Below are 16,450 nucleotides of genomic sequence, written 5' to 3'. Positions count from 1 at the left end.
ACGGTTTAAACTATGTATATTAAGGGGCTGGGTCAAAAATAAAGCCCAAAAGAAGTGGCCCCTCTGAACTTGATACAGGAATACTCTAAACCAACGACATGGACTTATAAAAACATAAGGACTTTAAAAAAATATATATACCATATTACAGCTAACTACCTCTGGCTGACTTAGCAGCAAGCTTAAAACCTTAAGATTAAAGCCTCTTTTTTAAAGATATTATTAAAGATACTTTGATAATGGTTTGGTGTTTTGGCTCTTTAAAGTGTATTTTTTAAAATTGTTGATAATATTTTAATTAGCATATGATTAGGACACAATTACATACCTTACTTATCATTAATGATTAGTTTGAAATTACAAGTGGTTTTGCAAGAAAAACTGATTATTATTGTGCTATAACTTCATTTATGTTAAATGGAATTGCATTTATTTTAAAAAAGTCAACATACATAAACCCTTCTCGTAGATCTAAAGTGTGAAGTGTGTATTTAGATCCAACAAAGTATATATTTAATAATCGAATCTTTTGAACACCTGAATCCATAGAATTATAAAAGCATATACCATATTCGGAAGGTCGATCCAGCCATGTCTGGCATAAGAGACCGCGACACTTTGAATCTAGAGATAAACGATCTAATGATCCTCTTAATTATATAATAGTCATATTTTAATAGGTGGGAAAAATATCATTGTCAGTATACCTTTTTGTTGGTCCTGGGAATATGTTGTGTGTTTTAGGACTGGCTATCGAAATATTTTTCTGACCTTAACCATGACATATATAGCTTTGTATTCCCTGTCCAGATGCGCCTTCTCACAATTTAGCAGCCTTTGGGAAAACTATTGTCCTTATAATTGCTAAAATGGGTCGTGCGATTCGGATTTGATTGGTGCGAAGAGGTGTCTTTTTCCGAACTTTTTCGGTCTACTTTGCAGCAATTTGCATAATTTCTGGCTGAATGAATTGGTGTGCAGTCCTGTGGATGGGTAATGGATTGGGTATAAAACGACCAGACAGAGCTAGGCAGACTAGAAAATGTGTAGAACAATGGAAATTCAGGAGGTGGATTCGACGAGGGCTTTGGTGAGCCACTGGCGCATCTTTCGGATCACGGGACTGCATCCACCGCCCAAGGAAACCCTGTGGGGCCGCCACTACAGTACGTACTCGATAGTGTGGAATGTGGCGTTCCACTTCTGCGTGTGGCTGTCCTTCTCGGTGAACTTTATGATGTCCAACTCGCTGGAGACCTTCAGCGAGAGCCTCTGTGTGGCCCTGCCGCACACGCTCTACATGATGAAGTCGTTCAACGTTTACCTGCATCGCGACGAGATGCTCCATAGCCATCGGATGCTCCGCCACCTGGACAGGCGCTTGAGCTCCCCCATCGATGCCCGGATCATCGTTGAGGGTGTGGCCAAGGCGAAGTTCATGTTCCGGGTACTTTTGCGCTGCGTGGCGGGCGTGGTCTTTTTGGGCATCCTCTACATTGCCATGGCCAGCGAGCCCACGCTGATGTACCCCTCGTGGATCCCCTGGAACTGGAAGGACACCACCGCCGCCTTTCTGCCCACCGTCATCCTGCACACCTTCGCCCTGATGGAGACGTCCATGGTGGTCCTCAACTCGACCACCTACCCGGGCACCTACCTCATCCTGGTCAGCGCCCACACCAAGGCGCTGGCCTGGAGGGTCGCCAGGCTGGGAAACGACCAGCCACTCCCGGCGGATCGGATGCAGGAACTCCTGATCGGATACATACAGGACCACCAGGTCATCTTGAAGTGAGTGAGAGGAAATCAGATCAGATATTACACCCCTTTCTATATAGTATTGATACTGATTTTCATTTAAATGATCATCTTGCATCTTATAAATATCTTTCTAAACTACCTCTAAAACAATTGCAGGCTGTTCCAGTCGCTGCAGAAATTCCTGTCGATGAGCTGCTCGATGCAGTTCCTCTCCACGGCCTGTGCCCAGTGCACCATCTGCTATTTCCTGCTCTTCGGGCAGGTGGGGGTCATGAGGTTCACCAACATGATGGCCCTCTTCATCGCCTTCACCACGGACACCCTGCTGCTCTGCTCCATGGCGGAGCTGCTCTGCCAGGAGGGCGAGACTCTCCTGGCGGCGGTCTACAGCTGCAACTGGGTGGACCAGTCGGTCCAGTTCCGGCGACTCCATCTCCAGATGCTCAAGCGCTGTCAGAAGCCGCTGATCCTGGTCGCCGGGAAGATAATGCCCATTAGCATGAAGACCTTTTTGAAGGTAGATATGTACATACGTGCTCGAAAATATATATAAGATACTTAATAAGATATGAGATACACTTGTAACTCCAATCCATTGCAGATGATCAAGGGAGCCTACACAATGCTCACTCTACTAAATGAAATGCGGAAAACGTCTCTTGAAAGCAACTAACTGAATACAAAGCCAGAGGATGTAAACTTAATTGAGAAAGCCAGTATCTACTACATGGATGCGGCATAGAAACTTATTTAAAGCCCCAAGGCCACAGAAATATGATTAGCAACCAATATTGCATTATGTTGAATTTATGAACCACAATAACATTGACTTAAAAGTATGGATACTAATTTATAATACTTTCTGTGACGTTTTATCACATATATATATTTATATTTTAAAGAACTCAACTATTTGTTAAGGAAGCATTAAATTCAAGCCCATAAACGAAACCCTGCTCAAAGTCAATGGTCCTCATACATACGCATTTTTAGAATTCTCTCTTGATTAGGGCATTTGCGAGCCTATAAAGTGTATATTCTGGCCAATTGGAATTTGACAAACGCCCGCCATCGAAAATTTACCTGCATATTTATTGCATATCCAACCGTGGGATTTTCACCTCGCTTGGGCTTTTAATTATTGCTGCATAATGCAGGAGCTTATTATTAAATGAATTGAACGGAAGTTGTCGCAACACAAATTCGTCGGACATCTGCAACAGATGGCCACACCTGCGAGAAGGGGGTTCCTTAATAGACATTTTAATTGAGGCCATCCCAAAGGGGGCGTGGCACTCGTACCACTCAGCCCATCATATTCGCAAAAAACACGTTTCCCATTTAATCGAACGTCAGAGCTTAACTTGTTTTTATACTTTTTTTGAGCCTTCAGTAGGAATCGGGCACAGTAATACTAAGACTTTGTTTCGCGAAAATAAATATAAAATTTGTACAAGTTTAGATAATATAACAATATTGGTTTAAAGTTTCCCAAGTTGCGAAAAAAAAGGATTCATGGTCAAGTCGAATTTGAGAACACATCTCGAATACAGAAATTCGAACAGTTTTGGTATTATTTGCAAGGATTGATAAACCTCACCGCTCCAGAATAATTTAATACATTTTGTTGGTTTTATATAATGTTAGTACATGCAAGGATTTGGTCTATATTATATATATTATTATATTATATATGTAAGTATAGACAACATTTCGAGTGTTAGGTGAAAGCAAACTTTCAGGCCCACTGTGCATTGGTAAAGTCCACATAAGTCAATTAATGTATATGAGATTAATGATTCAACCGAAGCGCGATTCAAGCGACGCTTTCATTCTGATTCATTTTTGTAGTCATTGCACTGAATGCGTACTTAAATATTAAATTGCCAACATAATTATGTAGCCCATCAGTGCCAATTTAAATGGTTTGACAATAAGCTGGCGTAAGACAGACCACGTATGCACCGATGCTCAACGGATTGCGAATGTTTTTCAACTATTATTATATTTTAACATCATTCTACGATCTTACCCTTATAATATAAAAACCCCTGACTTAAAATCTGTGGAATGATTACAATTTTTAATAAAAATGTAATTCCATAATTGTATTAATAGCGAGTTCTACATTTTAATATCATGCTGGGATGAAAGAAATGGATCTTAGCCCTTACACCCTTTAAAAACAAAAACCCTTTATTTAAAATCTGTGAAATGAGTATATTTTTTATTATGTGTACCAACAAAAAAATGTAATTCCATAATTTTAAACGTAACATTAAAATACAAATAGCGAGTTCTAAGGCTAAAAACAGTAAAGACACACAATACACATACATATATGTAGGCTTAGGCAAATGTTTATTTGGCGAGTCTATTGGAAAATTTCTTAAATATTTACACAAAAACCGAACGAGCAACGGGGCAAACTCATTAAAAGTTGGAAAAGCAAACTCGAAGGCACCAGATTTGCATAACAACAAAGAGCAGGGGCTTAAAAGGGGTTAGAAATCGAGTAAAATACGTAATTAGCGTAACGAAAACAGGAGCAACAACGGCGTCTAACAAATGGGTAAGCCAAACAATGGCAAGGAAGCGGCAATCGGGTGGATGTGGGTGTTGAAATCGAGCTTAAAGTTAAGCTATACTAGCTCTAGGTGATGATGTTGCTGCTGGCCGGGGTGAAGTTGCTGTTGCACAAAGCCTGCTGCTGATGCTGTTGCTGCTGTCATTGTTGCTTCGAGCGCTTTAGGGATATTTCACAATATTGTTGCTGTCACCTGGCAGCTGTCCCCCACTTGTTGCGGTTGACTGTTGCTTTTGACCAGCTGCCCTGTGTCCTGCTGCTCTTGGTCCCGCTGCTCCTGGTCCTGGTCCACCTGCTCCCGATGTTGCTGCTGCTGCTGCTGCACCCAGTGCTGTTGCCGCTCCCGGGTGATACAAATGCGTGCCATAATGCACGGCACCCGGATGGCTGAAATATGGTATAATGGCCGGCTGCGAACCTGCGGTCATCAGGGGTGATGGTGTGGGCCCGGCTAAAAAGGAGCCGGAACCGGAAATGGCAATGGGGGCCTGCGACTTGTGTCCTTCCTCGCCCGCCCCATACGACGACACATATTGCTGCGGGGCATGGGGTGCATAAAGCGGCTGCAACATGGACGTCGGCTGGTAATGGTGGTAGTGATGGATCGGAGCACCATTTGCCGGCGACAATCTGACCACGTGAATGGGCGCCTGAGCCGGAGCCGCCGATTCGTGGGCCATGTTGTAGACGGCCTTGGGGTTATTATTGCTAAAACGTGGCAATATGGCAAATTGATGTTGCTGCTGTTGCTGCTGCTGCTGCTGCAGCTGATTTTGCTGCTCGGGGGGTGCCTGCACGTAAATGGGATTGTAGTGCACCAGGGGCAAGTGTTGCTGACGTGTTGCCGTTGCCGCTGCTGCAGCCTGTTGTGACGCTGTTGCCGTTGCCGCTGCTGCTGCCTCGGATGTTGCTGCCGTGCTCGTTGTTGATGTTGTCAATGCTGTCGGTGCCGTAGGCGCTGCAGGCGTGTATTTGTGATGCTGCTGCGACTGTTTCAAGGACTGTTGTTGGTGCGGCTTCTGATATTGCTGTTGCTGCTGGTGCTGCTGTTGCTGGGGTTGCTGCTGTTGCTGGTGTTGCTGCTGCTGCTGCAGCGGATATGCTGAAAGGAGCAAGGAAAACAATTGGGTTACGGACATCTGATTCCTCGGATCAATCCCACGCCCCGGGCACTTTGACAGTCAGTTACATAACTGTCGCTAATTGACCCTGTCAACGATTTCAGGCCATCAACGGGGTACAGTTGCCCGCAAACGAAACAAGGATAAACAGGCAACGAATTAGTGGCTTATATGAGTGGAATAGTACTGGGCTACGTAAGTGTTTAATATCAAGTTAATATTGACTGGAGACATAACTAAAAGGCTTGATTTTTTTCCCAAGAAGTAATATTTTAGATGTATAAATATTACTCTTAATAAGGGAACCCCTATTCTTTTTTCGAAAGCTCAACCTGCAGAAAAACCGTTGGTAAGTCCGATATCTGATTTAAAATCACACAGATTATATAAGATCAGTTCATATCTTTTTATACCCATGCATGGTAATATGAAATCAAAACAAGGAAGAACGCTATAGTCGAGTACCTCGACTATTAGATACCCGTTACTCAGCTAAAGGGACCAAAGAGAAATGGAGATATGCAAGCAGCAAAGCGAGATTGAAATGCGCCACCTACCGGCGGTAGACATATTTAAGCGTTATGGGCATTAGAGTGGGCGTGGCAAAGTTTTTTTTTGGTCCATCGATAGGTATTGACGAGACCAATACATTTCAGCTTAAATTTTAAATCTAGCATCAAAAGCCACAGTTTTGGGTGGTTTGTGGGCGTTAGAGTGGGCGTGGCACTCTTCTGAAAAAAACTTGCGCTGCGCAGGAATCTCAGGAATCTGAACGCTTAATCCTAGTATTGTAGCTCTTATAATTTCCGAGATCTCAGCGTTCATACGGACAGACGGATCGATGCGGCTAGTGATCCTGATCAAGAATATATATACTATATGGGGGTTCCTTCGGCCTGTTACATACTTTCCGACGAATCTAGTATACCCTTTTACTCTACGAGTAACGGGTATAAAAAGTCAGAAATCAGAAGTAACTTGATACTCAATGACAAAATTTACGTATCAATGGTTCGTATTACGTATTTTTTTCAATGGTGTAAATAATGCGATCTTGATATTGAAAATTGTTATATTTGGTTTCTGTCCCTTTGTCAAGATTAAAATGATACGGAATAAAAAAAAAAGTGATTGTAGTTTCGTATACAATTGTTATCAGTGTATAATATATCAAACAAAAGCACCTCTTGACGAGGTAAAGGGTCGTGACGATAGCATCTTCAACCTTTTGTGAAGAAAAAATATAATACGTTCGACTAAATAAATACACTTCCTTAAATTTGCACACTCGTTACGATCAAATCATTCCAGTTGATTTTAATTTTTTCGTGTATAAATAGTAGCCGCCTTCGCACACTCTCCTGGTGCGCTTCGTCACTAAGTGGACTGCCATCCACAGTGATATAAATTTTGCATGTGATGTAAACTAGATATTGAAAAATGTTATGCTTGTCTCTTCTCCCATCGAAGGACTAACGTAAAAATGAAATAGAATTTTATGGAAACGAGTAACATTTTCAATCAATTTGTTTTTATCAGTGTAGTATTTCCCCGGAAGCTATAATAAATTGCCATTTGACTTGCTTACCATAAAGTGGACCTGGCTGTTCCGCGTAGATGGTGGACTGCTGGGGCTGCGGTGGTTGCAGGAAGATCCGCTGCAGCTGCAGTTGGATCTGCGGCTGATGGTGGTGCCCCTGGGGTTGGTAGATCAGCTGGGCGGGCTGGTAGGTGGGTGGTGCTGGTGGTGCAGCGACCTTGGCGTAGACAGGCTGTGGCTGTTGGTGGTGCTGCTGCTGCAGCTGTTGGGCGGCGGCCATGAGCAGGCTGGTGGGGATTTGCAGGTAGGGCTGGTGGATCAGTGGTGCAGTGGGTCCCGCGAGCGGTGCACTGGCGGCATCCGATTGGTAGTACGGCTTGTACTGACCCTGATGGTCGCGGGCCAGTGGACCGCCCAGCAACTGCACCACCGGGTGTCTGCTAGTGGGTGAGGACTGCTGGGCAGTTGGTGCCGTGCTGGTGGTGCTGGTTGAGCCACTGGTGGGTGGTGGTGGGGAGAAGAGGAACGGCTGCTGCTGCTGTTGCTGTTGCTGTTGCAACTGTTGCTGCTGCTGCAACTGTCGCATATACGACAGCGGTATGGCAATGATGTACTGAACGCGTTGCTGCAACTTCTGCTGCTGCGGCTGCTGCAGATACTTGGAATGCTGGCTGGGATTGGGCTGGGGATGGGAATGGGGGTGGTGCTGGTGGTGGGTCAGTGGGGCGGTGGCACCCGTCTCTGGTTCCAGTTCGCCGTAATTGTATATCGACTGGGGCTGCGGCTGCGGGGGCGGCAGAGGTGCGGAAGTTGGCTTAAATGCAACTTGCCGCTGATAGGGTTCCACTTGCGGCGGCATTGCGAAGCTGAAGCGGTGCTGCGGTGGCGCCTTCGGTCCGTAGAACACCTAGGCGGAGAGGGAGTGGGAGGCGGATTGTAGTACGTTGTTTGTTAATTAAATGCACTCGCTGTGGTTTCGGTACTGCACTGCCAGCTTTGCTTCGGCTGCATACCTGCGGTCCTGCCTCCGCTGCCGTGTAGCGCAGTGTGGTGGGCCCGAAGATGGGCGTCGGAGGCTCCGCCTCAAAGTGGCTGCTGGGCGGATATATCGGCCGGAATGGTGGGTCCTTGCTAGATAGGCTCAGGTAAGGGCCACCTGCAGGTTGGTAAATTTTGCGGTGAGGCACCATAATTACAGCAAATCAATTTGAGGCCATAGCTGAAGTGGCTACTACGCAGGAATCTTCCCATATTCAGAGGATTAATTTGAATGTATTTGTATGAAATGCATATGGGTTCAAAACATAGGTAACTTCAAATTTGCAAATAACTAATGTATATATAAAACAAATTAATGATTCGTTTAAAGTTATTGTTGACTTTCTTATGAATTTAATAATTCAAAATTTACATTGGCTAAACTAACTTTGTTAGACATTTTTGCGTAAATTTCCTGAGAACTTTATGAAGTGCTAGAGTATGGCTTTGTCGATGTCTATTTAATTGCAGTTGTTATGAAATTAAGTATGTGTGTGAATACCTAATATATGGGAAAGATCTGTAGGTTGGACCTCTCTAACTTTTTCCCCCTGCCAAGAAAGAAATCTTTATCTTTCAACTTTAAAATGCCTTGCGGGAAACATACAAATATTTGTGTTTAAAGTACCAATAAGTACAGGTTTGATTAAAAATGTTCTGAAAGTTGGCCCTCTTTTAAAAACCAATAAAAACTCACCTCAAAAGGACAGCAATTTTTTAGAAACAATTTATTATTGTTAATGTAATCGAATTAAATTAGAAGAATTTAAATGTTTATAACTTGGTTCCTTTTTTTAAAAGAACATTGATCAATTTAAAATTAAATCTAGAGGCCTCCAAGTTCAAAGAAAGTAGCTTGTTCGGCTGAAACATATTTTAGCAAGCAAAATGGATACTTACAAAAAAATTAAAAACCTATTTTGTGACTTTTTAATTATATAATTTTTAGTTGGATATGAATAACGTATGTTTTTAGCCTTGTTAAATTTTTATTTAAGGTTTTTATTGACTTTTTGTATAATTTTAAAAACTAAAAAAGAGGAAAACTTGTGTGGGGAAATATAAAATAACTTGACTGTCACAGATAAAATTTGACTTTAATTATTTGGCTGGCCTTTAATTATTTTACCAAAAGTCTTCTCATCATATAATACTAATATCAAGAAGAAAACTATTTTTTCTGTTGGGAAAAGACCTCATCTCTGCATTATATATAATGGTCTCACCTGTCTGAACCGATGAGTCGCGCTTCTCCGTCTTGCTCTTGGGGTCGTCCTCGATGCTGGGGGTCAGCTTGGTGGTGGCGATGGCCTCGACCTTGTCCGCGGCCTTGGTGGCTATCGCCTCGATCTCCTCGCCACTGCAGTTGGTCGCCAGGAGGCAACAGCATGCGATTGCGGCCAATACCTGGTCGATGAAAAATATGAGAGCAAATCAAAATGAAATAAACTTATATCGAAATCGAAATCAACTCAATAAGTTCGCCATTCTCAACCCGCGCTTGGAAACCATTTAGTTAATTTAGTGCAATGAATGACGGAAAAACGCGCTTGATTGGAAATATTTGCACTGCAATTCATAATAATAATTTAATTAAATTGATTTACATGCAATTATGAAAATTTTATTCACCGAGTTGCAATTGTTTTCCGCTCTTGTTACACATTATTGTATTTATTATTCCACTGAACACGCGATTAATAACTAATACTCGTAATTAAGCCGAGCGATGTATGTACAATGAACCTGGCATAAAGGTAATTATTAATAAGCTCTGCATAGCGAATACCATTCCATTGGATGTGGGATTGTTCGAGCCCCTGGTAATCCGTTCACGGTTATTACTCATATGTATGCGATAAATCTGATGTGATCTTTTGAGATGAGAAATGGTTCGGTTTGGGCAGCTTTATGGTGGTTACTTAGTGGTCCAATTGGCTTGAATGCATGGCCCTATCTATGATGGCATAATTAAGGGAGGTCAAGTCAGTGACTTTATGAACCCATCACTTTAGCTAACGGCGGTCCTCACAGATTTAAAATTATAATAATAATGAGTGCCAATATGTCATGTTTTATTAGCGAATAAAGTATTGTTTATTTAATGATTAACTGATTAATGATGGGTGCTCATCAATCAATACATGTCAATCCATGTCAATTTATATGCAGTATTAATTTTGCTTAAATGTTTAATGTCAACCAACTTTATGACCGCACTCAACTTTTATTATTTCCTTTATTATATTAGTTGTTAAGCCTATTTTATCAAAAAAGCGCAATTGTGTCTTTATTAATTAACCAATGAAAGGCTAAGAACCAACAAAGCGCATTTGATTTAATGTATGTTTTATCAACTAATTAAATAAAAATTGAATTATTTAATGTGATTGTTGGAATGTCGTGCAAAGTGGTCTATTGTCATGTATTGTCCTTCGCGTTTAAATAACGTTTGTTTAATTTAATGAATAATAAATGATTGCCATCGCTACGCATTTTTACATTTTCAAAAATGTATCTCCCTTCGATTTTCTGACTGCCCACGATGGCGAGCATTCAAGTGGAAATAATCGAAATAGGCGCTGATTTATATCATTATCAATATTTGATTGCCAACTTTCAGTGAGTTCGATTTCAATTATATGGGCTTAATCCTATTTTGCATTATTTACCCGTATGAGAGGCATTATTCCAGTTGGGAGGGACTCTATTTATTCAAGCCAATATATATACCATATATGTTGTGTACACATGCATATATGTGGGGTAAATATATAATTTGTGTATTCACTATTTCGTTTTAATTTGGTTTCCTTCTGTCACTCAATTAAAATTCGATTCGTGTGGCGAGCCAACAAAAGCGGCAAACCAAAACAAAAAAAAGAGAAAAAAAAAAACTATAACAAACAAATTTACAAACACTTTTCACGGTTATTTGTTTAATGCAGACGGATGTTGTTCTTTTTTTATTTTCTTTTTTTGTTTATGTGGTTAAGTAAACGCGCCGGTGTCGCCCGCGATTTTGCTAAAGGCGGCTGAAAATCGCTAGCTCGCGTGTTGGCCAACAAAGTGAGAGTGAAATTGGTTCGCCAGCTTTGCGGCGTTTTATAGTCGGCGCTTGGAATTACCGCTTTTGAGCTTGCAGCTGCAAACTGGCAGCTTGCAACTTGCAGCAAGCAACTTGCAGCAGGCAACTCGCAGCCAGCAACTTGCCACCGTTGGGGGCAAGCACCTTGTGGTGTCGCCGCGATCCGATACGGCTGAGCACCACCATTTGTGGAGCACAATCACGGCCATTAACCGATTGCGACTCCGATTCCGATTGCGATTGCGATTCCGATGGTCATTGTCAGCCGCAGATTCGCCGCTCCAATTTGGCTTGCGTCATCGACACCCATCGGAAGTAAGAGGATCGAGAGACTCTCTATAACTCTACCAGAGGTCTCTATCTAAAATACTAACCTATCTATTCTTTTCAAGCCTTTCCCAATGCAATCAGTTCAATGGACCTCAGTCCACCCGGGGCGCCAAGCAAACTTTTTCTATTAGTTGGGAAACTTTTATTATTAGTTTTATAACATAATTACTAATAGACATATGACACTTAACTTTTGATTAACTCACTTTATTTAATTAAAAAGTGATGGCCATATACAGCCTACATTTTTCGTTTATTTGTTACTTTTGATGAAATTAAAGAACTTTACAAATTAGTTTTTAGATAGCAATTCTGATGGCCATATGACACTGAACTTTCGATGGCAATCTAAGCAATGACTTGACTTGTGACTTAATACATATGTGTACCTTTTTTTCTCAAGGTAAAATAAATCCATAGCAAGTATCATAGGATAGCTTAGTATTATATTAGTTATAAAAGAGACCTTACAATATTTTAAGTAGTGGAAGAACTTAAAATACTAGTAGCCAAATGGCACCCCTTTCAATAATATACCGACTTTCTTTCGATGCTCCCATTGCTAAGGCTTAGGTCGGGAACTTTTAGTTCTATTAAAATAGTACTAATACCTCACATTACATTAAGTGCCACTCCCCGTTGCCTTCCCTTTGTTTCCCCAGAGGGGGATTAGCCTGCACTCAATAGCAGTTTGTATTTGCATTACTGGTCCTGCACCGACCAGGTCCTCCCATTTGGCGAGTCCACTGGATGGGGATGGGGATCGGGGATGTACATAGATGCCTGGCCTGGTCTGGTCCTGGCCATTTCCGTTGTTGACCGAACCGTTTACAACGGACGATGATTTTACGAGCGCTCCTAATAAAATCAAGTGGCTTTCCATAAAACTTAACTGTTACTTTAGCAATAGCACACAACAACACTAACACTCATTCCGCCCCCTAACAACCGACATACCAACGGATCCACCCACTTGCCCCCATATCGTCTACCTTTTGCTGTTGCTGTCCAAAAAATGCCCATGCCATGTCAAATAAAAGTCCCCCAATTTGCAGTCGGATATAAAATGTTTGTGGCAAGTTAAAAGTTCTGTTTAGTCCCAGAGTTTTGGGGGGATTGCAAAAGTTTAAGGATCCCCTCGTCTTCTTAATTTCGGCCTGGTAACATCCATTTAATTGTTCTTTCGTTCGGACAGGGAAGTGTTATAATTAGTAGTGCCAACGATGATGATATGGGGGCATGGTGTATAAGGATGTGGAGGTGGAGGTTTGGGTGGTTGCTGAAAAAGCGGTTTCTCATGCATGGTTAGCTTTTGTTTAGCAAGTTTGTTGGTTCGATGATGTGCTTTCAGTGCGAATATTGTGCTGGAATCAAACGGAGCAAACTTTTTCACTTTCAGCATATTGAGTTTCTCTCTACTTTTCGTTTTATGCACATCTATTGGCCACAAATGGCCTTTGGTGTTATATGAAATATTAAAAGGGATACTTGCAGAGCTTTAAAGACAATATTTTTGTGGTCTATTGACTAACATTTTAAAAGCAAATGATTCTAAAATGGCAGTTATTCACGTGAATTAGTATTTCAAGTGGTAAAATAAAGGTCAAAAAATTTGTTTATATCATAAACGTGGCGTTAAAATACCTTTTATTTATTATTGTAGAAAGCATTACCATATAGATAAACGACTTTAACGCATTAGCGACTGATTAAAATCTGCACCGCCAACGAAAATCGCATAATTACAAATTAAAACATGCAATAATTATGAATAAGGAGTGTAATCGAATAGCGCTGAAATTTAACCTAATCGAATTGCAGCGCAACAAAACCGAACGATTTTTCTGCCACGAATAATTGCATCAGCTTTATAATTAAATATTTTAATTTGCCACCCGCTCCAATTGGAAGTTCAGAGTTCGCATCAGAATGGTATCGAATGCGGGCCAAATTATAGATGAGTGCACAAACGGGTTCTGTCGAATCGAACCCGATAGTCCAGGTCAGCATCGAATCGCGATTATGTTGGCAGCGTGTCATTTGCGAGGCCACATAATTTATGGGCAGACATGGACTATTCCAGAAACTAATTAGGGAGGCCGGGGGTTGGGGAACTGAAGACTCAAAGCTCATAACTGGAAACTGGAAACCGGAGGCGGTACACACATCGGGCCAGGAAACGGCGATGCGTTGGCAATCGGACTTATGCAATCCCCAGTCGAAACTAAATCAGTGCGGCCAGGCCAACTCGAAACTGGTTATCAAAAGCCCCCCAAAAAGGAAGCGTGCAGAGCCATCGGCGATCGGCCATCGGCCAGCGCCAATTATTTTCACGGAAATGCACCTCGAGCTGTCGCATTTTGGGTGAATTGCAGCCACAAACAGAGATCCGCAGCCAGGTGGGATCCCGGTCCCCAATACCCCATACACAATCCCCAGTCCCCAAAACAACACCCCATTCAACTGGTTTCAACGGACTTTGGCTCGACAAGTGCACTACTAGCCTTCTTTTGGGGCTTCCGGCGATCTCTTGGCTATTATCGACTTCACATGGTCGTTAGCAAAAATTAAGATTATACATATTTGATTCCAGAAAGGACACCTATTAATTAAAACATTTAAGCAATAAGAAGTTTGGCTTAGTTATCTATTAAATGTCTATGCCATTTCCCTTTTGCGAAACATTTGGTACCATATATGAACCATTTGATATCAATAAAAATCTATATTCAACACTTTTATTCAGCTATCTTTATTCTTTTATTATAAAAGATAAAGATAATTTCCAATCAGTGACTTCAAGCAACAGATAAACAATTGAACAAAAATCAAAGGCGTAAAAGTGATCTAGTCAAGATCGTAGACATTATTTGTTTCGTTTAGTTACCCAAAAACATTATAAATATTTATGTTCAATTTTTTTTAAATTATAAAATACTTCTTATTTTCTGATATGTATTCTCGAAAAATAGGTATATCAGTTTTCAATGATTTCCAGTAAAAAAATTAAAACCAAATATCTTTTAAGCCACGTGGAACATAAAGAATAGGAAAAATCACCTGTAATCTTGGGATCAAAGTCTTTTCATATGATACAGTTTTGTTAAAATAAGTTAATGGTAAATATGTGTGATGTTTCACAATTCGAAAGATGTTTTTAAACGTTTACAAAATTGTATTCCTTCCCCCCTTAAATATAGTATAGTGATAGAGTATTTTTTAGCCTATTTCCTTCATTGCCTCTTTTTCGGAAACAGAGATATCCATTAAACAAACTGTAGTTAAGCCGCCAACAGGCTGTGGCCATATATCTTATAAGGTGGGTAGAATTCGCAGTCGGCTTTAAGCGGACTCCGAAATTCGCTCAAGGTAAGCGATCCCCCAGGCCAGACTCTCAGCCTGCGATTCAAAGTGGTTGTCAACGCAAAAACTAAACCCAACCACATTGGCCATCCAAACCAGATTGCGTGCCACCACCTCCCCGGCTCTTCAGCCACCCAGCCACCCAGCCATCCAGCTATCCACCCAACTACCAACTCCCCACCTCGGGCCGCCTAACTTGGCCAGCTCCAACTCCCCGAACAGTTAAAAGCTAAATTATTCATTACAATTTCCGCGCTGACGGGGGAAAAAAAAAACGCGAACACACTTGCAGATACGGGGAGGCGAAAAAGTTTTCCATGGAAATGCTTCAAATGCTCATTTGAATCTGCCACGTAATTTAGCTTGCGGTCTGTGCCAGTGCTCAACTTACTTGGGCTAAGGGGAAACAAGCGCGAATTGGGCGCTGTTTTAAACGCAGCAGTTGACTTTAAGTAAGTTTGCATTTCGCCCCATCGAAACGATGCCAATTTCTGTTACCAAACTCTGGATGTGACAGTGGCTCACCGACTTAAGCTATCTGTTTTTCCTTTCCGGCTACAGTTGAGATTCTGTATGACGATCTTTGGCCAATCGTATTTACATGGGTTTCTTATTTTTAAAGTAAAATGTATATTAACTTATTAGGTTAAAAAAAATGTAGATGTTCTATCAATATGGCAATGAAATTCATTGAAATCTCCATCTTGCAGTTTTCAAAAACTATATCATTGCATTAATCAATAATTTATAAATATCAAGAAATAATACATAAATGATGATGCAGATGTTCTTGCAAGATGACAAGACCTTATGACTCTAAATGAAATTTGTATTTTTCAGTTTAAAAAAATATATCATTAAATGTTTATAAACTAAAATATAAATTGCTTCACCATTTTGCTTAAAATGTATTAATTTAAAATTATAATAATGTCTATCTAGATGACAAAAGTCACACTGTAATTTAAGTCACTAATTGCAGTTCTTACTATCGCTAAAAAAATTATTATTTAAAATAAATTAAAATAAAATAATACACAAATGTTTTATCAAAATTAAGAATGTAAAATATTCAACAAATTTCAGTATTTTAAATATAACGTAGGTACGTTTTATGATCAGTTAAATTAAATTTCTCCAAATAAATATAATTTATATAAAAGGCAGGACTTAAATATTTAAAAAAGCAACCATACGCTTCATGAATCTCAGAGTTCTTTCTGTATTTTGTTGCTTGTATAGCGTTCCTTTTTTTTTGTTTACGCAGCTTATCATGCATTCAACGCAATATATTGTGTCCTTGGCCACTTGTTGTGACACCCCCTTGACCACCCAGCAGCCCCCAACCCGCCCCCTGATTCTCTTGACTTTTAAACCGGGCCAAAAACTTTCTTTAATTTTAATCAAAAAACATTTTGTTGTTGCTGCTGCTGCTGTGTGTTGTTGTCCTGCTGCTTTGTGGGCGGCTGGAAAAAAGCGTTTAATTGGGCAAGGGAATACGCACTACAAACATCCAAAATGAAGCGGAGGCAGCAACAGAAAGCCAACAATAAAACAGGCCAAAGGAGAAAGTTTAGAAGGAATGAAAATGAAAACAAAGTGAATACAAGCTGACAACTAAT

The 16,450-nt window shown here is 40.9% G+C and overlaps 2 protein-coding genes across 2 annotated transcripts; one reads left to right on the top strand and one right to left on the bottom strand.

Annotated features, from left to right (window-relative positions):
* Positions 1-818: 818 nt before the first annotated feature.
* LOC119556830 (putative odorant receptor 19b) lies at positions 819-2,573 on the top strand. Its single transcript, XM_037869288.1, has 3 exons — positions 819-1,791; positions 1,918-2,278; positions 2,363-2,573. Exons 1-3 carry the CDS (start codon positions 1,043-1,045, stop codon positions 2,432-2,434), a joined length of 1,182 nt encoding a protein of 393 aa, XP_037725216.1. The 5' UTR covers positions 819-1,042; the 3' UTR covers positions 2,435-2,573.
* A 1,897-nt stretch (positions 2,574-4,470) lies between these two features.
* Positions 4,471-11,344, bottom strand: LOC119558388 (transcription factor SPT20 homolog). Its single transcript, XM_037871916.1, has 6 exons — positions 11,176-11,344; positions 10,720-10,754; positions 9,274-9,454; positions 8,023-8,165; positions 7,058-7,916; positions 4,471-5,450 (listed from the first exon to the last, which is right to left on the bottom strand). Exons 1-6 carry the CDS (start codon positions 11,342-11,344, stop codon positions 4,510-4,512), a joined length of 2,328 nt encoding a protein of 775 aa, XP_037727844.1. The 3' UTR covers positions 4,471-4,509.
* Between the last annotated feature and the right edge of the window lie 5,106 nt (positions 11,345-16,450).

Source organism: Drosophila subpulchrella, chromosome X, assembly GCF_014743375.2.
Source record: "Drosophila subpulchrella strain 33 F10 #4 breed RU33 chromosome X, RU_Dsub_v1.1 Primary Assembly, whole genome shotgun sequence".
Classification (NCBI taxonomy): Eukaryota; Metazoa; Arthropoda; class Insecta; order Diptera; family Drosophilidae; genus Drosophila; species Drosophila subpulchrella.
The sequence above is the reverse complement of the archived record's forward strand: the minus strand, read 5'-3'. Positions and strand labels throughout refer to the sequence as shown.